General features: G+C 35.8%; 1 protein-coding gene across 1 annotated transcript in view; it reads right to left on the reverse strand.

Annotated features, from left to right (window-relative positions):
- SPRED1 (sprouty related EVH1 domain containing 1) overlaps window positions 1-18,876 on the reverse strand; it is a 139,730-nt gene that overhangs the window by 38,139 nt on the left and 82,715 nt on the right. Inside the window, exons 3-4 of the mRNA XM_011283078.4 lie at window positions 6,897-7,065; window positions 2,437-2,486 (exon numbers count right to left, since the gene is read on the reverse strand). Coding sequence (XP_011281380.1) covers window positions 2,437-2,486; window positions 6,897-7,065 — 219 coding nt within the window. The remainder of the gene's footprint in view (window positions 1-2,436; window positions 2,487-6,896; window positions 7,066-18,876) is intronic.

The following is an 18,876-nucleotide window of genomic DNA, read 5'->3' on the forward strand; positions in this document are numbered from 1 at the left end:
CATAAAGCTATATACAGAAATGAAGTGAAACCAAATCAGAAGAATATTAACAGGTACCTGGGTGGCTCAGTTAACTGTCTGACTCTTGGTTTCAGCTCAGGTCATGATCTCACAGTTTGTGAGATCAAGCGTTGCATCAGGCTCTGTGCTAACAGTGTGGAGCCTAGTTGGGATTCTCTCTCTCCCCCTCTCTCAAAATAAACAAATAAACTTAAAAAAAAAAAAAAGAATACTACAATAACAGCCATTATGTAATGGACAGTGTTGGTATGTGAAAATCTACTTTTTTGAAATTGAATTTTAACCAAATTTACTTTCATCATAGGAGGCAATCCAGAAAATGTTTCTCTATTTGCAGCCCCATATTTTGATTGATACCAGAACAAAATGGAACTTTGTTAAAACACTTAAGTAAAAACTATTATTTTCATCTTATTACTTATTTCTTATATCTAATTAACTGCAACTCACTGTGTTTTTAAAATAAATAACCATCAATAAAATAAACAGATTCATATATTTAAACACACAAAAGAACTCTAAAATGTACAAAAGGGGGATCGGTAATGACGATACATCTACCAAAAACAAATTACATAAAAATAAAAACATTAAAAATTATAAACTTGTAAAAGTACTTAAGGACACAGAAAATATTATCAAATATTTAAGTGACAAAAAAAGACTATAGTATAATGATATGACAATTAACACATGTGAATACACATTTATGTGTATGGAAAAAATCCCAGTCTATGTGACAAATGTATGGTAGCTAATGTGGATGGTTGCATATTTATGTTTTTTCCTCTATATTTTGCTATATTTCTCAAAATTTCCAAAATAAAAACATTTTTATTTATTATAAATGCACATAAAACATTTTGCAATGTCTTTAGGTCACAACTATTTTCACAGTAATATGAATGATTATTAATACAAGATATACATACAAATTTGGGTTTACTGCTCTAACGTTGTTGTGAAGTATTCGTATCTATTGTATCAAACTTGAAAAATATGGAAAAGTACTAAAAAGGAAGCCATATAGCTCAGAATCCCACAATCCAAAAGTAACAAAACATTTAACATTTTAGTGAGTAGTGATAACCATATAATTTTTATGTTTTTATTAATCAATATATTGTAAGCAAATTAATAAATAATATTTAATGGTTGCATGACAAAGATATACTTTTTATATACTTTTTATTAATTCAGATTCTCCTATTTAAATAGCTTATTTTTTATTAATACTTTAAATACACCCCAAGATCTGTGTATAAAAAAATCTTTGTGTATCTCTATTCCTTAGTATAAATCACTGGAAATTGGTTCACTAGATCAACAGGCATTCATGTTTCTGTTTTTAAGGCTTTTTAATACATATTACCAAACCGCCTTCTACAAAGAATCAACCAATCTACATTTTCTCCAGCAAGGCATCAATTTGGTCAAGCTCACAGACACAGTATGGGAGAGTGTCAATTTCTACCTGCTGATTACCACTGTTCATATATGCTCATTAACAATTTGTAACTCCTTTTCTGTGAATTCTTTATGTAAGTACCTTGCCTATATGTGATGGTTAATTTTATCCGTCAACTTGGTGAAGCTATAGTGCCAAGCTGTTGGTCAAACCAGTCTAAATGTTGTGAAGGTATTTTCAGATGTGACTAATATTTAAATCAGTATATTCTGAGTAAAGGAAATTATCCTCCATAAAGCAGACAGATCTCATTACAAAAAGACTTAAAGACTAAGATTGGTCACTGCAAAGATGAAGGAAGTCTGACATGAGAATGCCTTCCAACTCAAAATTGAAACGTCAAAGTGTGTAAGAATTGCCATGCATGCCTGTCTGTGCATTTATGACTTGCCAGTCCCCACAATCACTGAGCCAATTCCTTTAAAGACAAACCAAAAAAACCAGCCACCACCACCAACAAATCAACCAAAGGAAAGTGAATAAAAACAAACTTTCTCTCTATAATACATGCATACACACACACACACACACACACACACACACACACACACACCCACCCACCCACCCAGACATCATATTGTTTCTGTTTCTCTGTACTTGGTGACAAAAGAGTGTCTTAGAAATTTTCTTACAAATTAAGTTGTTCATTTATTAAAGTTAGTGACGTCCTCCATATCCTTTATGTTCAGAAATTCCTTTTGGGGCGCCTAGGTGGCTCAGTCAGTTAAGTGTCCAACTTACGATTTCAGCTCAGGTCATAACCTCACGGTTCGTGGGTTCAAGCCCCACGTTATGCTCCACATGGACAGTGTAGAGCTTTCTTGGGATTCTCTCTTCTGTCTCTCTCTCGACCCCTCCCCCACTCAGTGTGCAGATGCTCTCACTCTCTCTCAAAATAAATAAAAGAAAAACATTAAAAAAAATTCTTCTCAAAGCAAACTACTTACTTGTAAGTCATCTTCTACTCCTTCAGCTTCATTTTTAAATGTTGGGCATCCTAAGAAAACAGGGAGAAGTTAATTAAGCAAAGAGTTTTTGTCTTAGGATTTAGTATTATTGACTAATTAATTAAATCATTATAATAGTGTAGAACTGATCAGAGATCACTCTGGGCTTCCTGGCAACGAGTCAGATGTTGGCCACTGATACCAGCCCCTTTGTTAGGAGAACAGAGAATGAGGGATTGTTTACCTCTTCTACAGGTATTATTTCCAGTTATTTACTCAAGTGCTATTTTCTGTGAAAGCGTACTATCTGTAGCAAGTCCTACACTTGATTTTTCTTAAGTGCTCAAAATGATAGGCAGTATATATGGAATACACTCCTCTAGTGTTTAGATGATACCCACATATGTTTGATTCAATTTTCTAAATACTCTTAACCAGAAAACAGTAATTAATATCCAAAATGAGGATTTTAGTTGCTCTCATTAAGAAAGAAAACAAATAAAGCCATAAACCACTATAGACAGCCAATGGCCAATTGTTGCTATTGATCTTTGTAAACCAGTGTCTCTGTGTAAATTTTCACGGTGTTCAAAGAGTGCCTTTAGTTTTAATAAATTCATAAAGAATGAGATCTTAACAAAGTATTCCGAGTTTATGCTACCTTGTGAGACACAGCTAGCATGGAGATGAGGAGAAATCTGTCCTTTGGAAAGGATTGCATAGTTTATTCTTATTGTCATGGAAGGCTAAGTAAGAAAAATTTAATGAGATTGCTGAAAGTCTATACCGTGGCTGGCAATAATGCTAACCCTCAGTATACCTTTAAAAATGTTCAAAAATAATGAGACAGACTGAGTACTGTAGTCTATTCCACTTGGCCAGAAGTTTGTAAGCTCCTCCACATTTTTAAACTGTCTTTTAAAACATGAAACCTAATTTATTTGATCCTAGGGAAAGAAATATGCTTTTACGGAGACATGAGTACAGGCTCAAAAGTAACAATAATTTAGGAAATGCAAACTGGTACAGTCACTGTGGAAAACAGTATGGAAGTTCTCAAAAAAATTAAAAATAGAACTACTTTATGATCTAATAACCACACTACGAGGTATTTATACAAAATGTACAAAAACAGGGGTGCCTAGGTGGCGCAGTCGGTTAAGCGTCCGACTTCAGCCAGGTCACGATCTCGCGGTCCGTGAGTTCGAGCCGCGCGTCGGGCTCTGGGCTGATGGCTCAGAGCCTGGAGCCTGTTTCCGATTCTGTGTCTCCCTCTCTCTCTGCCCCTCCCCCGTTCATGCTCTGTCTCTCTCTGTCCCAAAAATAAATAAACGTTGAAAAAAAAATTTTTTTTTTTAAAATGTACAAAAACAGTAATTCGAAGGGACACATGCAGCCCTGTGTTTACTGCAGCATTATTTACAATGGCCAAATTATGTAAGCATCCCACATGCCTGTCCGCCAGTAGATGAATGGATAAAGAAGAGGTGGTACATATACATAACGGAATATTACTCAGCCACAAAGAACGAAATCTTGCCATTTGCAACAACATGGATGGAGCCAGAGAGTATATAATGCTAAGCAAAATCAGTCAGTCAGAGAATGACAAATACTGTATGATTTCACTCATATGTCAAATTTAAGAAACAAAACAAATGAGCAAAGGAAAGAAAACAGAGAGACAGGAGCGCTTGGGTGGCTTAGTCTGTTAAGCATCCGACTCCTGCTCAGGTCATGATCTCACGGTTCATGGGGTTGAGCCCTGCATCAGATTCTATGCTGATGCTTGGAGCCTGGAGCCTGCTTCAGATTCTGTGTCTCCCTCTCTCTCTGCCCCTCCCCGACTCACGCTCTGTCTCTGTCTCTCTCTCTCTCTCTCTCTCTCTCTCTCTCTCTCTCGAAAATAAACATTAAAAAAAATTAAAAGAAAAAGAGGGAGAGAAACCAAGAATCAGACCCTTAACTATAAAGAACAAACTGATGGTTAACACAGGGGAGTTGGATGGGGGAATGAGCCAAATAGGTGATGGGGATTAAAGAGTACACTTATGATGAGCACTGAGTAATGTACAGAATTGCTGAGTCACTATATTGTACACCTGAAAATAATATAACGTTGTATGTTAACTATACCGGAATTAAAACAAAAAGCTTAGTTAAAAAAAAGTAAATCATAAATTCCAGCAGCCATGGATAATCGGTTATCTTTTTAAAGTACTGGTTCTTGAACACTAAATATCAGAATCAATTGGAAAAAATTTACAAAATATACTGGTGGTACAATATATTTCCAAACCAATAATGTCAGAATCTGGGGGATGAGGCATAGGGTATCAAGTATTTTTATTTCAAAGTTTCTTGCAGTGGTTTCAGAACCACAACCACTGCTAGAGAATCTTGGAATCTTTTTCCCCCCCTCTCAATTCATAATATAATAATTTCACAATTCCTCATCACATTTGAAATGGATAGGAACTTTAAAAAAATGCCTCGCCTCCCCTCTCTAGATAGAATGATTCAAGTGGTCTCGAGTGGGGACCAGTTATTCTATTTTTCAAAGGGTCCCAGATGATTCAAATATGCAGCCAATACTGAGAATACTGATCTAATTTTTTTAATGTTTTAATTATTTGAGAGAGAGAGAGAGAGAGAGAGAGAGACAGAGAGAGAGAGAGAACACCAGTGGGAGATGGGCAGAGATTGAAGGAAGACAGAATCCGCGAAGCAGACTCCAGGTTCTGAGCTGTTAGCACAAAACCCGACGTGGGGCTTGAACTTGTGAACCACGACATCATGACCTGAGCCAGAGTCAGACGCTTAACTGACTGAGCCATCCAAGCACCTCAAAATACTGATCTAGAATGAATTTTAGATTCTTGTAATAAAGATAAAATGACTGCTACTATTCTGTGGAAGTTTTTCTGAACTGGAAATCACTGACTGTACCAATCTCTAATCTTTTAAAATAGCTGAATGAATGATTTATTTACAACTTCATACATTATCAGTACAAACTTGTACTAAGCATTTCCATGCTCTTGCCTATGGTCAGTCTCATAATTCATTCATTTCTCCTGAATTTTTCTACCAAAATGCCATCTTCAAAATATACAAATCACAATGCTAATATATTTTGATTCAGTTATGTTATATAGAAAGTAATTTCTATTTGTAGAGACAATTTTCCTTCTTAATTAGAAAAACAAAACAAGTCTTAATTATAATTTCGTTATAGGGAAGAAATGGGCTTTAAAGTGATTTATTTTTGCTTAATTAAGCAGAGGCCAGTCTTACATGTAAATACATTCTTCTTCCCTTTAAAACCTGCAAGCTTTAGGGGTGTCTGGGTGGCTCAGGTGGTTAAGCAACCAACTCTTCGATTTCGGCTCAGGTCACGATCTCATGGTTTATGAGGTCAAGCCACACGCTGGGCTCTACACTGACAGCGTGGAGCCTGCCTGGGATTTTCTCTCTCTTCCCCTCTCCCACTCATGCTCGCTCTCTCTCTCTCTCTCTCTCTCTGCCTCTCAAAAGAAATAAGTAAACTTAAAAAAAAATAATAAAATAAAACCTGCAAGCCTTAGAGTTAATAATCTTAACAAACTGGCAAAACATGCAAAGGGATAGATGGAGCTGTGGTCTCTACCAATTCTCAATTATGAAACCAGATAAAGAGTTAAGAACAGTTTTAAGAAGGGGTTTTTGCCACAGAAAAAAGAAGAGTCTACATATAAAAAAGAGAAAATTTCTAATAACCAAATACAATCAAACACTGTCCTTGAACATTGCAGGGGTGAGGGACACCAACCCCAGTTCACCCCCCACAATGTAGTTGAAAATCTACATGTAACTTTTGACTCCCCCCAACATTTAACTACTAATAGTCTATTGTTGACCGGAGGCATTACCAATAACATAAATAGTTGATCAACACATACTCTGTACGTTATATGTATTATACACTATATTCTTAGAATAAAATAAAATAAAGGACAGAAAAAGTTACCAAGCAAATCATAGGGAAGAGGAAATACATTTATGGTACTGTATTGTAAAAAAATCCACATATAGTGGTCCACCATTGAAACCATGTTGTTCAAAGGTTAACCATAATTGATTATTAGAAATTTTTGCTTTTTTATAACCCAAACAAGGATATGACTGATGTAACAACACACAAGGATTCTAAAAGTTCTAACTGTTCTCCTCTTCTTTATGCTCTTACTTAAAAACATCTGAATTATCTGATGGGTGCTACTGATGGCTTCAAGACAATGCACGTAATTGGTATATATATTACGATGTGACAAATATAAAACGTTTAGAAACCCATTATTTTATCTTTTCCTACAGTGAGCTTTCAAAGTTAATCAATCACCTATCACAAAAGCGGACTCGCTTCAAGTCACTCTATTATATGTGATAAACAAAATAAGGAAATAGTCGAGAAAACCTACCTTGAGAAATATCCTCTATAGCTCTTCGAATGCCTCTATCAAAAGCCCTAGCATCAGCAGGACTTTGAAAGGTAAGGCCAAATTTCTTATCATCAATCTTCCAGTGGTGAAATGTTGGGGTGACCTTATTGTAAATGAGGTCTTTTTTAAGCATACATTCCAAAACCACCTGCCAAAAGGTAAATGCCAAAGATTACTATACATTTATCAAATCCTCTAATGTAGCTCTTAATTGCAAAACGAGGTAAGAATAAGAAATAAAAAAAGTAAATAAAATGAAACCTGCAAGCCTTTGCTGTATTTTAGTAAATTCATTTCTCCCCTTTATTAAAATAGAGGTCTTGCTACTTAATCTACTTCATAAAATCACTCGATACAGAAAAAAAATGGGATTAAAGGGGATTCTGGGAAGATGGCAAAGTAAGAAGGAATCTTTCTTCCTACCTAGACAATAATTACACTGGCAGAAATCTTTCTGATATAACTATGTTGGAACTCTGAAGTCTGTTGAAGGTGAAGGCTTGTAACTCCCAAGGGAAGCCATGGCCAGTAAACTGTGCTGAATTCCGGTCAATCTCTGCTAGGAGTACAGTAGCCGCTACCCATACCCCGTGGCAGGAATTGTGCACATGTTCCTGGAGGAGCTTGCATACAAATTTCAGGAGCCAGGTTGCATAAAAAGAATCCTGTCCCCCAAATACCAGAAATCCATGCTCTGATTACTGATGGCTGCTGATTACAGAGGTGTAGACAAAGAGGAAAACACCCATAGTTGTTATACCTTCTCTTACTGTTCTAAGTTCTTCCTCAACAGAATAAAGTCATGTCCAGGTTATTTAAAGGATCAGCATCCTTTTTTATTCATCATTTTTTACTTTTTCCCATTTGGGGTACCAGATACTAAAGACTAGGACATTCAAGAACAATTGTATTCATGGGGAAATTTAGAAAGTGACTATGCATACCCAGAGAAATACTCAGAAAAGACACACAAAGACCTAAGTTTACACTTTAGGCAAATTCCCAGCATAGAGACAACCCACAACAATACAACAACAACAGCGGCAGCAGCAGCAGCAGGAGCAGCAATTCTTGGGGAATGGGGACAATCTAATTTCCAGAGTTACCACATTAATAGATTCAAATACTCAGTGTTTAACAAAAAAACTTAAGGCACACAAGAAAATAGTAAATTAATTTTTTTTTCCTTTTCCCAATGAAAGGAAAAAAGAAAATCAACAGACACTGTCCCTAAAAAAGGCCTGATGGGGGCGCCTGGGTGGCTCTCAGTCGGTTAAGCGTCCGACTTCGGCTCCGGTCATGATCTCTCAGTCCGTGAGTTCGAGCCCCGCGTCAGGCTCTGTGCTGATAGCTCGGAGCCTGGAGCCTGCTTCACATTCTGTGTCTCCCTCTCTCTCTCTGCCCCTTCCCTGCTCATGCTGTGTCTCCCTCTGTCTCAAAAATAAATAAACATTGAGGAAAAAAAAAAAAGGCCTGATGGCAGATCTATTAGACAAAAACTTAAAAAAAAAAAAAAAAACAACCCTCTCTTAAGGATGATTGAAGACCTAAATGAAGATATGGAGAAAGTTAAGAAAACAGTGTACAAACAAAAATGAAAGTATCAATAAGGAGAGAGAAACCTAAAAAGAAACTAAGAAGAAATTCTGGGGCTGAAAAGTACAATAACAAATAAAAAATTCACTACAGAGATTTAAAGGCAGATTTGAGCAGGCGGAAAAAGTATCTGCAAACTTGAAAACAGGACAATAGAAATTACTGAATCTGAAGAACAGAAAGAAAAACATTAAAGAAATGCAAACAGCTTAAGGGACCCAGAGGACACCATCAAGAGGACCGACCTACACATCATAGGACCTGTAGAAACAAGAAAGGGAAAGGGGCAGAGAGAATATCTGAAGAAACAAGTTTTAAAACTTCATAGGTACAATGAAAGACATCAATATAAGCATCTGACAAGCTCAACAAACTCCAAATAAGATGAATTCAAAACAGAGCCACACAGAGACACAGAGAGATCTTGAAAGTAGCAAGAGATGCGGACAGTCACTTTCAAGTGATCCTAAATAAAAACAGCAGCAGATTTCTCTTCAGAAACTTTGAGGGCCAGAAGATAGTGGGCAGATATGATCAAAGTACTGTAAGAAAAAAGGGTTAAAAAAGAATACTTTATCTGGCAAAACTGTTCTTCGAAAGATAAAAATTAAGACATTCACAAATAAACAAAAGCTGAGAGAATGGGTTACTACTAGATTTGCCCTGCAAAAAAAGTTCAAGGACGTCCTACATAGTGAAATGAAGTAACACTAGACAGTAACTTGAAGCTGTATGGAGAAATAAAGATCTCACTGAGTTAAGTGCAGGAGCATTTATAAAAGCAGTAAAATTGTAACACTGGTTTTTAACTGCAGTTTTTCTTTTCTGTAAGGTTTAAGAGACTAACACATTTAAAGGAAAAAGCAATTAGGAAAAAGCTAGGTATTACTGTAACTTTGGTTTGTAACCCCAAATATTGTTTTCTACAAAATATAAGAGACTAATGCATTTAAAAGAGGCATTAGGAACATCTAGGTGGCTCAGTCACAGGTGATCGTGCAACTCTTGATTTTGGCTCAGATCATGATCCCAGGGTCATGGGATTAAGCCCCATGTCGGGCTCCATGCTGGAGTGGAGCCTGCTTAAGATTCTCTCTCTCTCCCTCTCACACTCCCTTGCTCACACTCTATCTCTTAAAAGAAAAAAAGCTTTTTATTTTGATGAGGTACTAATAGTTCATTTTTGCTTTTGTTTCCCTTGCCTCCGGAGATGTGTTGAGTAAGAAATTACTGTGGCTGGGATCAAAGAGAAAAGTTTTTGCCTGCTTTCTCCTCTAGGATTCTGATGGCTTCCTGTCTTACATTGAGGTCTTTCATCCATTTTGAGTTTATTTTTGTGTATGGGCTAAGAAAGTGGTCCAGGTTCATTCTTCTGCATGTCGCTGTCCAGTTCTCCCAGCACCACTTGTTGAAGAGACCGTCTCTATTCCATTGGATATTCTTTCCTGCTTTGTCAAAGATTAGGTGGCCATACATTTGTGGGTCCATTTCTGGGTTCTTTATTCTGTTCCATTGATACGAGTGTCTGTTTGGGTGCCAAAATCTGTAAAGAACTTATCAAACTCAACACCCAAAAAACAAATAATCCAGTGAAGAAATGGGCAAAAGACAGTACTAAACACGTCTCCAAAGAAGACATCCAGATGGCAAACAGACACATGAAAAGATGCTCAACATCATTCATCATCAGGGAAACATAAACCAAAACCACAATGAGATACCACCTCACACCTGTCAGAATTGCTAACGCTAACAGCTCAGGCAACAAAAGATGTTGGTGAGGATGTGGAGAAAGAGGATCTCTTTTGCATTGCTGGTGGGAATGCAAGCTGGTGCAGCCACTCTGGAAAACGGTATGGAGGTTCCTCAAAAAATTAAAAATAGAACTACCCTATGACCCAGCAATTGCACTACTAGGTATTTATCCAAGGGATACAGGTGTGCTGTTTCAAAGGGGCACATGCACCCCAATGTTTATAGCAGCACTATCGACAATAGCCAAAGTATGGAAAGAACCCAAATGTCCACAGATGGAGGAATGGATAAAGAAGACGCGGTATATATATACAACGGAGTATTACTCGGCAATCAGAACAAAATCTTGCCATTTGCAACTACATGGATGGAACTAGAGGGTATTATGCTAAACGAAATTAGTCAGTCAGAGAAAGACAACTATCTTATGACTTCACTCATATGAGAAATTTAAGATACAAAACAGATGAACATAAGGGAAGCAAACATAATACAAAAACAGGGAGGGGGACAAAACATAAGAGACTCATAAATATAGAGAACAAACAGGGTTGCTGGAGGGGTTGTGGGAGGAGGGATGGGCTAAAGGGGTAAGGGGCATTAAGGAATCTACTCCCAAAACCATTGTTGCACTATATGCTAACTTGAATGTAAATAAAAAAATTAAAAAATAATAATTAAAAGAAACACAGGGATAGTGGAACAATATAAAATGTAATACATTAATGTGGTAGAAAAAAATAAAAGTATTTTATCATGAATAAAAGCATGAGTTTATACTTCTGGGCATTCAATTTATATAGATATAATTCTGTGACATCAACAACCGAAAGGGGTGAGGACAAAGCTGTAAAGGAGCAGAGTATTTTTGTATGTTATTAAATTTAAGCTGGTATAAATTCAGGTTAGAGTGTTAAAACTTGAAGATACGAAATGTAATCTCCATGGTAACCACAAAGTAATAGCTATAGAATATACATGAAAGTAATTTAAACATTTCACAACAATCAATGCAAACATAAACAAAGACAGAAATGCAAGAAATGAGAGATAAAATGCTGTAAGACACATAAAAACAGCACAGTGACAGAAGTCCCTCCTTATGACCAATCATTTTATTATTATTATTGGTTTATTTATTTTTGAGAGAGAAAGAGAGAGAGAGTGAAAGCAGGGGAAGGGCAGAGAGAGAGGGGGACAGAGGATTGGAAGCAGGCTTGTGTGAGCAGCAGCCAAGTCCTATGAGGAGCCTGAATTAACAAACTGTGAGATCATGACCTGAGTCAAAGCCTAACTCTCAACCAACTGAGCTGAGCCACTGGGGTTCCTCTAATCAATCATTTTAAATGTAAATATATTTAACTCTCCAATTACAATGAGAGTAGGCAGAGTAGAGATTGGCAGAGTAGGCAGACTATAGAGATTGGCAGAGTAGGAAAAAAAACACATAATCTAACTATGTGCTTTTTTTGTTTTTTTAAATAATTTCTAGGCCCAACGTGGGCCTTAAACTCACGATGCCAACCAAGATAAAGAGTTACACGCATGCTCTACTGACTGAGCCAGCCAAGGGCACCCTCAACTAGGTGATTTCTCTAAGAGACTTACCTTACATCCAAAAATACAAATAGGTTAGGGCGCCTGAGTGGCTCACCTGGTTAAGTGTCTGGCCCTAGATTTCTGTTCAGGTCATGATCTCATGGTTTATCAGTTCAAACCTCACATCAGGCTCTGTGCTGGCAGTGCGGAGCCTGGTTGGGATTCTCTCTCTCCCTCTCCCTTTTTCTTTGCCCCTTCCCCGCACGTGCTCCCCCTCTCTCTTTCTCAAAAATAGATAAACTATAAAATAAAATTTTTTTTAAAAACTTCAAAGATACAAATTGATTCAAAGTCAAAGGATAGAAAAAGACATCCCATGAAAATAATAAGCAAAAGAGAGCAGGGGTAGCTATACCAATATCAGACAAAAGACTTTAAATCAAAAAGGTTATAAGAGATGAAAGAGGACATTATATATTAATAAAAGGTTCTAGAGAGCAAGAAGATGTAACAGTAAATATTTATGCACATTATGACAAACAATAAAATATATGAAGCAAAAATGGACAGAACTGAAGGAAGAAATAGACAACTCCACAACAATAGTTAGGAGATTCAACAATTTACTCTTAATAAATAGAACAACTAGACAGAAAATAAGTAAGGAAATAGAAGACTTAACATAATAAACCAACTAGACCTAAAAGACATATATGAAACTCTACCCAACAATAGAATATACAGTCTTCTGACATACACATGGAATATTTTTCAGGGCAGACCATATGCTAGGCCACAAATTAAATGTCAATATATTAAAAAATATAGATATCAGCAGTGCCTGGGTAGCTCAGTCGGTTGAGCGTCCGACTTCAGCTCAGGTCATGATCTCACAGTCTGAGTTTGAGCCCCACGTCGGGCTCTGTGCTGACAGCTCGGAACCTGGAGCCTGCTTCGGATTCTGTGTCTCCCTCTCTCTCTGCCCCTCCCCCGCTCATGCTCTATCTCTCTATCAAAAATAAATAAACATTAAAAAAATTTTTTTAATATAGATATCATACAAAGTATCTTCCCTGGCCACAAAGAAATGAAGTTAGAAATCAATAACAAAAGGAAAACTAGAAAAAAAATCCACAAATCTCTGGAAATTAAAAACTCACTTTTAAGCAACCAATTGATCAAAGAAGAAATCACAAAGGAAATTTCAAAATACTTACAGAATGAAAAGAAAAACAACACAGCATATCAAAACTTATGGTTGGGGGGGGGTGCCTGGGTACCTCAGTCAGTTAAGCATCTAACTCTCGATTTCAGCTCAAGTCAAGATCTCATGGTTTGTGAGTTTGAACCCTATTTTGGGCTCCAGGCTGACCACGTGGAGCATGCTGGGGATTCTCTATCTCCCTCTCTCTACGTTTCTCTCTTTGTCTTTCAAAAAAATAAATATACTTAAAAAAATAAAAATAAATAAAAGGCATTTTAATTAAAAAAACATAAAACTTATGGGATGCAGTAAAAGCAGGGCTAAGGAGGCAATGCATAGCTATAAACATACTGAAACAGAAGAAAGATTTCAAATCAACAACATAACTGTACAACTTAACAAACTAGAAAAGAATAACAAACTAAACCCAAACCTAGCAGAAGGAAAAAAAATAATAAAGATCAGAACAGATATAAACCAAATAGAAAAATGAAGAAAAAAAACCCAGAAAAATCAATGAAACCAAAAGTTGGTTTTCCAAAAAGATTTGAAAATGTAACAAATCTTTACGTATGCTAAGAAAAAAAAGACAAAAGATGCAAATTACAAATATCAGAAATGAAAGTAGAGACATTACTACCAGTGCTATAGTAATAAAAACGATTATCAGTGAGTATGAACAATTGTACATCAACAAAGTGGAAAACCTAGATTAAATGGATAAATTACTAGAAACATAAAATAGATCGGGAATAAGTCAGAAACAAATAGTAGAAAATCTCAACAGACCAGTAAGTAGTAAAAAGACTGAATCAGTAATCAAAAATCTTTCAACAAAGAAAAACCCTAGACCTGATGGCTTCTCTGGTGAATTATACAAAAATTTTAAAGAACAAATACCAGTACTTCTCAAACGTTTCAAAAAAATTCTAGCTCATTGTATGAGGACAGCATTACCCCAATATCAAAGCCAGACAGTCACTACAAGAAAATTATAGACCAACACCATTATGAACAATGACTCAAAAATCCTCAATCAATATTGGCAAACCAAATTCACCATTAAGTGGATTATATATACTATGACCAAATGGGATTTATTTCTGGAATGCAAGGACAGTTCAACATATGAAAATTGATCAGTATACCACATGAACAGAATGAAAGGGGGGAAAAAAAACACATGATCACCTCAACTGATGCGAAAAAGGTTTCTGACAAAATTCAGTTATCTTTTCATGATAAAAAACACTCAATGTATCAGGACTAGAAGGAAACTACCTCAACATATTTGACAATAGTGCCAACAACATTCGCTGGGGGAAAGGAGTCTTTTCAACAAATGACTGGATACATTGGGAACACTAGATATCCACATGCACAGGAATGAAGTTGGACCTCTACCTAACATGAAATTAACTCAAAATGGATCAAGGACCTAAATATGACCTAAAACAACAAAGCTCTTAAAAGAAAACATAGGACAAAAACCTCATGACATTAGATTTGGCAATGATTTCTTGGATATGACACCAAATGCAGAAGTAACAAAAGAACAAATGGTGTACCACTGCATACTTCTTCCCAACTCCATATGCAGCGATTTCATATTGATTGAAATCAGCCACTGTGGGAGTTATGAAAATACTATCACTGCCCTCCCTCCAACCCCTGATGGACAGCTGTTAAACCTTTATCAGCACAGCACTGAATATAATGATTTTTGATAGTAAGTCTTGTTAAATCTGGAATAAGTGACTAAGAAGGTGGCTAAATTCTGTACTGTCTGGTTAGAGGCAAAGTAATGAAATTGTCTCAAGAGTTCTGTTTCCTATAATTTGATCATTCTACATGTATTCAAAAAGGATTAACATTTTTTTGAGTTTTCATGTGTTAGCACTTTGCTATGGCATTTTACAGAGATTTACTATTTGCCTATATGGAAAAAAACAAGTCTGGTACTATAGTTATAACATGAAAATATTACTAAATTAAATCTTAGTAATGGATATTGAATAATTTAATAATGAATTAATTCATTAATTTAATAATGAATATTGCTGATTAACTCCTCTCTTAAATTTTCCAAAGATTTTTTTCCAACTATTTTACCTCGGATAAATAAAATCTACACTCATCTTTACCACTTGTTTACAAATGGCATCTATTTTTTAGAGGCTCCCAAAATACACAGAAAAATTAGTTTAAAATGTTTTAAAATACACTAGGAAAAAAGGAAGGATAATAAACTAGCTCTTTTAACTTACACAAGTACCTATACAAGAATGTGTTCCACCTAAAAGTCATGTAAATATTGAGCCTACACATCATACCAACTGGTACAAAAACAACATGGCTACTAATATAAACTAGTCATGATGCATGTTATTAACTTTTATCCGTACAATATTAGGAAAAAATATTTTATTGTTTGTATTATATATTTAATGTAGCATCAACATAACTACCCTTTAGGAAAAGGCTACTATGTTAATAGCTATTCTTAATTTAGGGACATGCCTGAGACAGAAAAAGTCAGTTACTCTATGGGCACAACTACCCACTGTTTTTGTAGGTAGTCTAAAAAATATGCTCCTTAAAACATTCTGTATCATTCAACATTTACATTAATTCTAAAGCCTCTGTGTGCAAAATAGAACAATTTCTCATCTAAGTCACACAATATTAGAAAGTTATTTTGCTTTTGACTTTAAGTAGCATTAAAAAATAAATGTACTTTCATCATATTAAGGCCAACATAAAGCACACTCTAATTAACCAACAGGGACAACAACTGTCCACCTGAAATTAAAAACAACAACAACAACAACAACAACAACAACAAAAAACATCAGGGCACCTGGGTGGCTCAGTCGGTTAAGCATCTGACTCTTGATTTCGGCTCAAGATCATGATCTTACGATTTGTGAGACAGAGCCCCAAGCAGGCTTCTGCACTGACAGCGAGGAGCCTGCTTGGCATTCTCTCTCTCGCTCTCTCCCTCCCCCTCCCTGCTCGTGCTCTCTCTCTCTCTCCAAATAAATATTTTGGAAAAAAAAAATCACTGGAATTAAGAGCCATTAAAAAAAGAAAGGTAGGTCAAACGATGCCTCAAGAGAATTTTACCCATCATGTGAACAATACCAAATCAGCATTCCTGAAAAACAAAAATAATTTTAAGGTCTGAAAGGATTCTTAAAATGTAGTGAATTCTGCTGACTCTCCCCTTCCACTGCCCCTCCTCAACTGTATCAGAACAATGTGTTCTGACTTTAGCCCACTGCATATATTAATTCTATACCTTAAGATAACAGTAATACTAATAGTAATAGGCATATAGGAAGCAAATTCAATGGTCACCATTTCATAATTAACATAATTAGCAAATAAAGTGAGGAAAACAGCAATTTTATTTTCGCCAATAGATTACAATTAATCAATCCAACATTATCAGGTGATTTACTTTGTAGGAAAAATAAGATAATGGGATTATTTCTGACCAAAAGAGAGTTGAATCTATTAATTACCAATATAGCAAATTAAAAGGTACTCACTCTGTAGGCCTAAAACAGAATTCTCCCAAAATACGTGACCCACACTCACTCTTAGAGCTTCTTTGTAAGAGAAGATCTGATATAAAATGAAATGAATAATTCTAAATTCTGTTAAGACTATACTAAAAGCAGTTCCAAGAAGTCAGTAAGAATATAATCTTAAAAATATTCTACATATAGTTGTTAAACTTGAAATCATCTCTAATTAATTCTAATTAATAGTTTAGTCTTCTTTCTGATGTTAGAGTTCTGGAAGGATGTGAATTTCATCAGACCTCCACTGTAACCACAAAGGACACCAAATTAGAGAGTAAAGGTAAGTTTAAAAGTAGATTAGTGGCCCTGCCCTCTTATCTATCCCTCCCAAGTAGATTATATTAATAAACAGAAAAGATATCAAGAGTGTTAACAGCAATCGTAAAGTGACTATTAAATGTAAGATCGATTCAACAAGAATAACTATAAAAGATTATGTTGCAAAGTAATTTGACATCAATAACCTTTAACCGATCCATTAAGGATTTGGCTAGTTAACAAAGAAGAATAAATTGGAGTCTTGTTTTAGAATCAGCACTAGCACTAGAACTTTTTGAACTTTTGATCACCTTCAAGTATATTGGGACTAGAAATGAAGCTTTCTTATAAACTAAAAAACAAATGTGTAATTAAAATTTTTTTTAACTAGAAAGAGCAACAAATTCAAAACCACATAAATGTTTGTAATGACTCCTTCAAAAAAAGAAAGAAAGAACTTTCAGACTTACATATACCAACAGACCTGACCAAGTATGAAAAGAATATAATTGCTGCAAATAGACTGGCTGAAGCCAGCTTCAGGAAGGTGACTATAATAACAAAGGAGAAAATATACAACAATGTAGGCGTCTCTGGTAGAAAAGCTTTGCATTCCAATACAGATATAAACAGATCTAAGTGGGTTGAGACATACAAGTCTAACTTCTTTTCTAGCTAAATAAATACTTTTGGAACCATAAATATTTAATAGGATTTTTAAGTCTTCCAATCTAGTGGGAACAAAAAAGAACAAATATTCTTTCTCTTTCTTCTTATTAAGGCTTTTATTTATTCCATTTATATATATGTTAATTATGAAAAAAATAGAGATGAACAGGTGATCTCTGAATTTAAGAAAAGTAAACTACTGTTAGCATAAATGTATTAAAATCCAATACAGATGAAGAGAGACAAGAGAAGTGATTTCCTTATAATGCCAGGTTATGAGTTCAAAGAGAAAGGAAAGAAAAATGGTTAATGAGAATGCATATTTACAAGAGTATCCAAAATAAAATGATTAAGTTATAGGGGACACCTAGGTAGCTCGGTCAGTTAAGGGCCAGACTCTTGATTTCTGCTCAGGTCATGATCTTGCGGTGTTAAGATCGAACTCCATGCTGAGCGTGGAGCCTGCTTAAGACTTTCTCGGGCCACCTGGGTGGCTCAGTTGCTTGGGCTTCCAACCAGCTCAGGTTCATCTCACAGTTTGTGAATTTGAGGGAGTGCCGCTTCCGGCTCTGGTGCTGGCAGTGGAGAGCCTGGCTTGGATCCTCTGTCTCCTCCTCTCTGTCCCTCCCCCATTTGTTCGTTTTTTTCTCTTTCTCTCAAAAATAAATAAAACATTTAAAAAATTATTTAAAAAAAGATTTTCTCTCTCTCATTCATGGATAAGCAAACAAACAAACAAAATGACTAAGGTATGAATAGGAGCCAGAAGAGGATACACACACTTCCCAGGAAGGAAAATGTTAGTACTGTGCAGGAAGAATTTGGTACAGTAATTAACTAATTAATCTTGTGGGCTATGTAGCTAAGACTAGCTGGGTCTCATCCAGTCTCCACCACTCATTATGCATCTGGTTTTGAGATTTTTACTTATTTCACTTATACATGCAGAGTACTCAAATAGTGCCTGATACATACATACAGAGTACTCAAGATAGTGCCTGACACACAGCAAACCCTCAATAGTATTAGTAATGGTGATGTTGGTCACCAGGTGACCCACTAATTCATAAAACAACAGTTGTTATGAGAAACTGGGAGATCATTAATTATGAGAAGAGACCTTTTTTGAATATAGAAGGAGGAGATTTTTGATGATGTATCATCAGAGTACTCAGGGAGTATCCTGAGGTACTCTCAGGACCTCAAAAGAGCTTATGAATAAAGTCTGTAAAGCTAAAGTTAACAGATTCCAAAGGCAGTGAAAAATTTCAATCTCCAATGTTTTTCCTTCTTCTGAAAGAAACTCTAGGGTATTTTATAGACGGGAGAAAAGGGAAATGCCACAGTC

The sequence above is a fragment of the Felis catus genome, chromosome B3, assembly GCF_018350175.1.
Source record: "Felis catus isolate Fca126 chromosome B3, F.catus_Fca126_mat1.0, whole genome shotgun sequence".
NCBI classification, from domain to species: Eukaryota; Metazoa; Chordata; class Mammalia; order Carnivora; family Felidae; genus Felis; species Felis catus.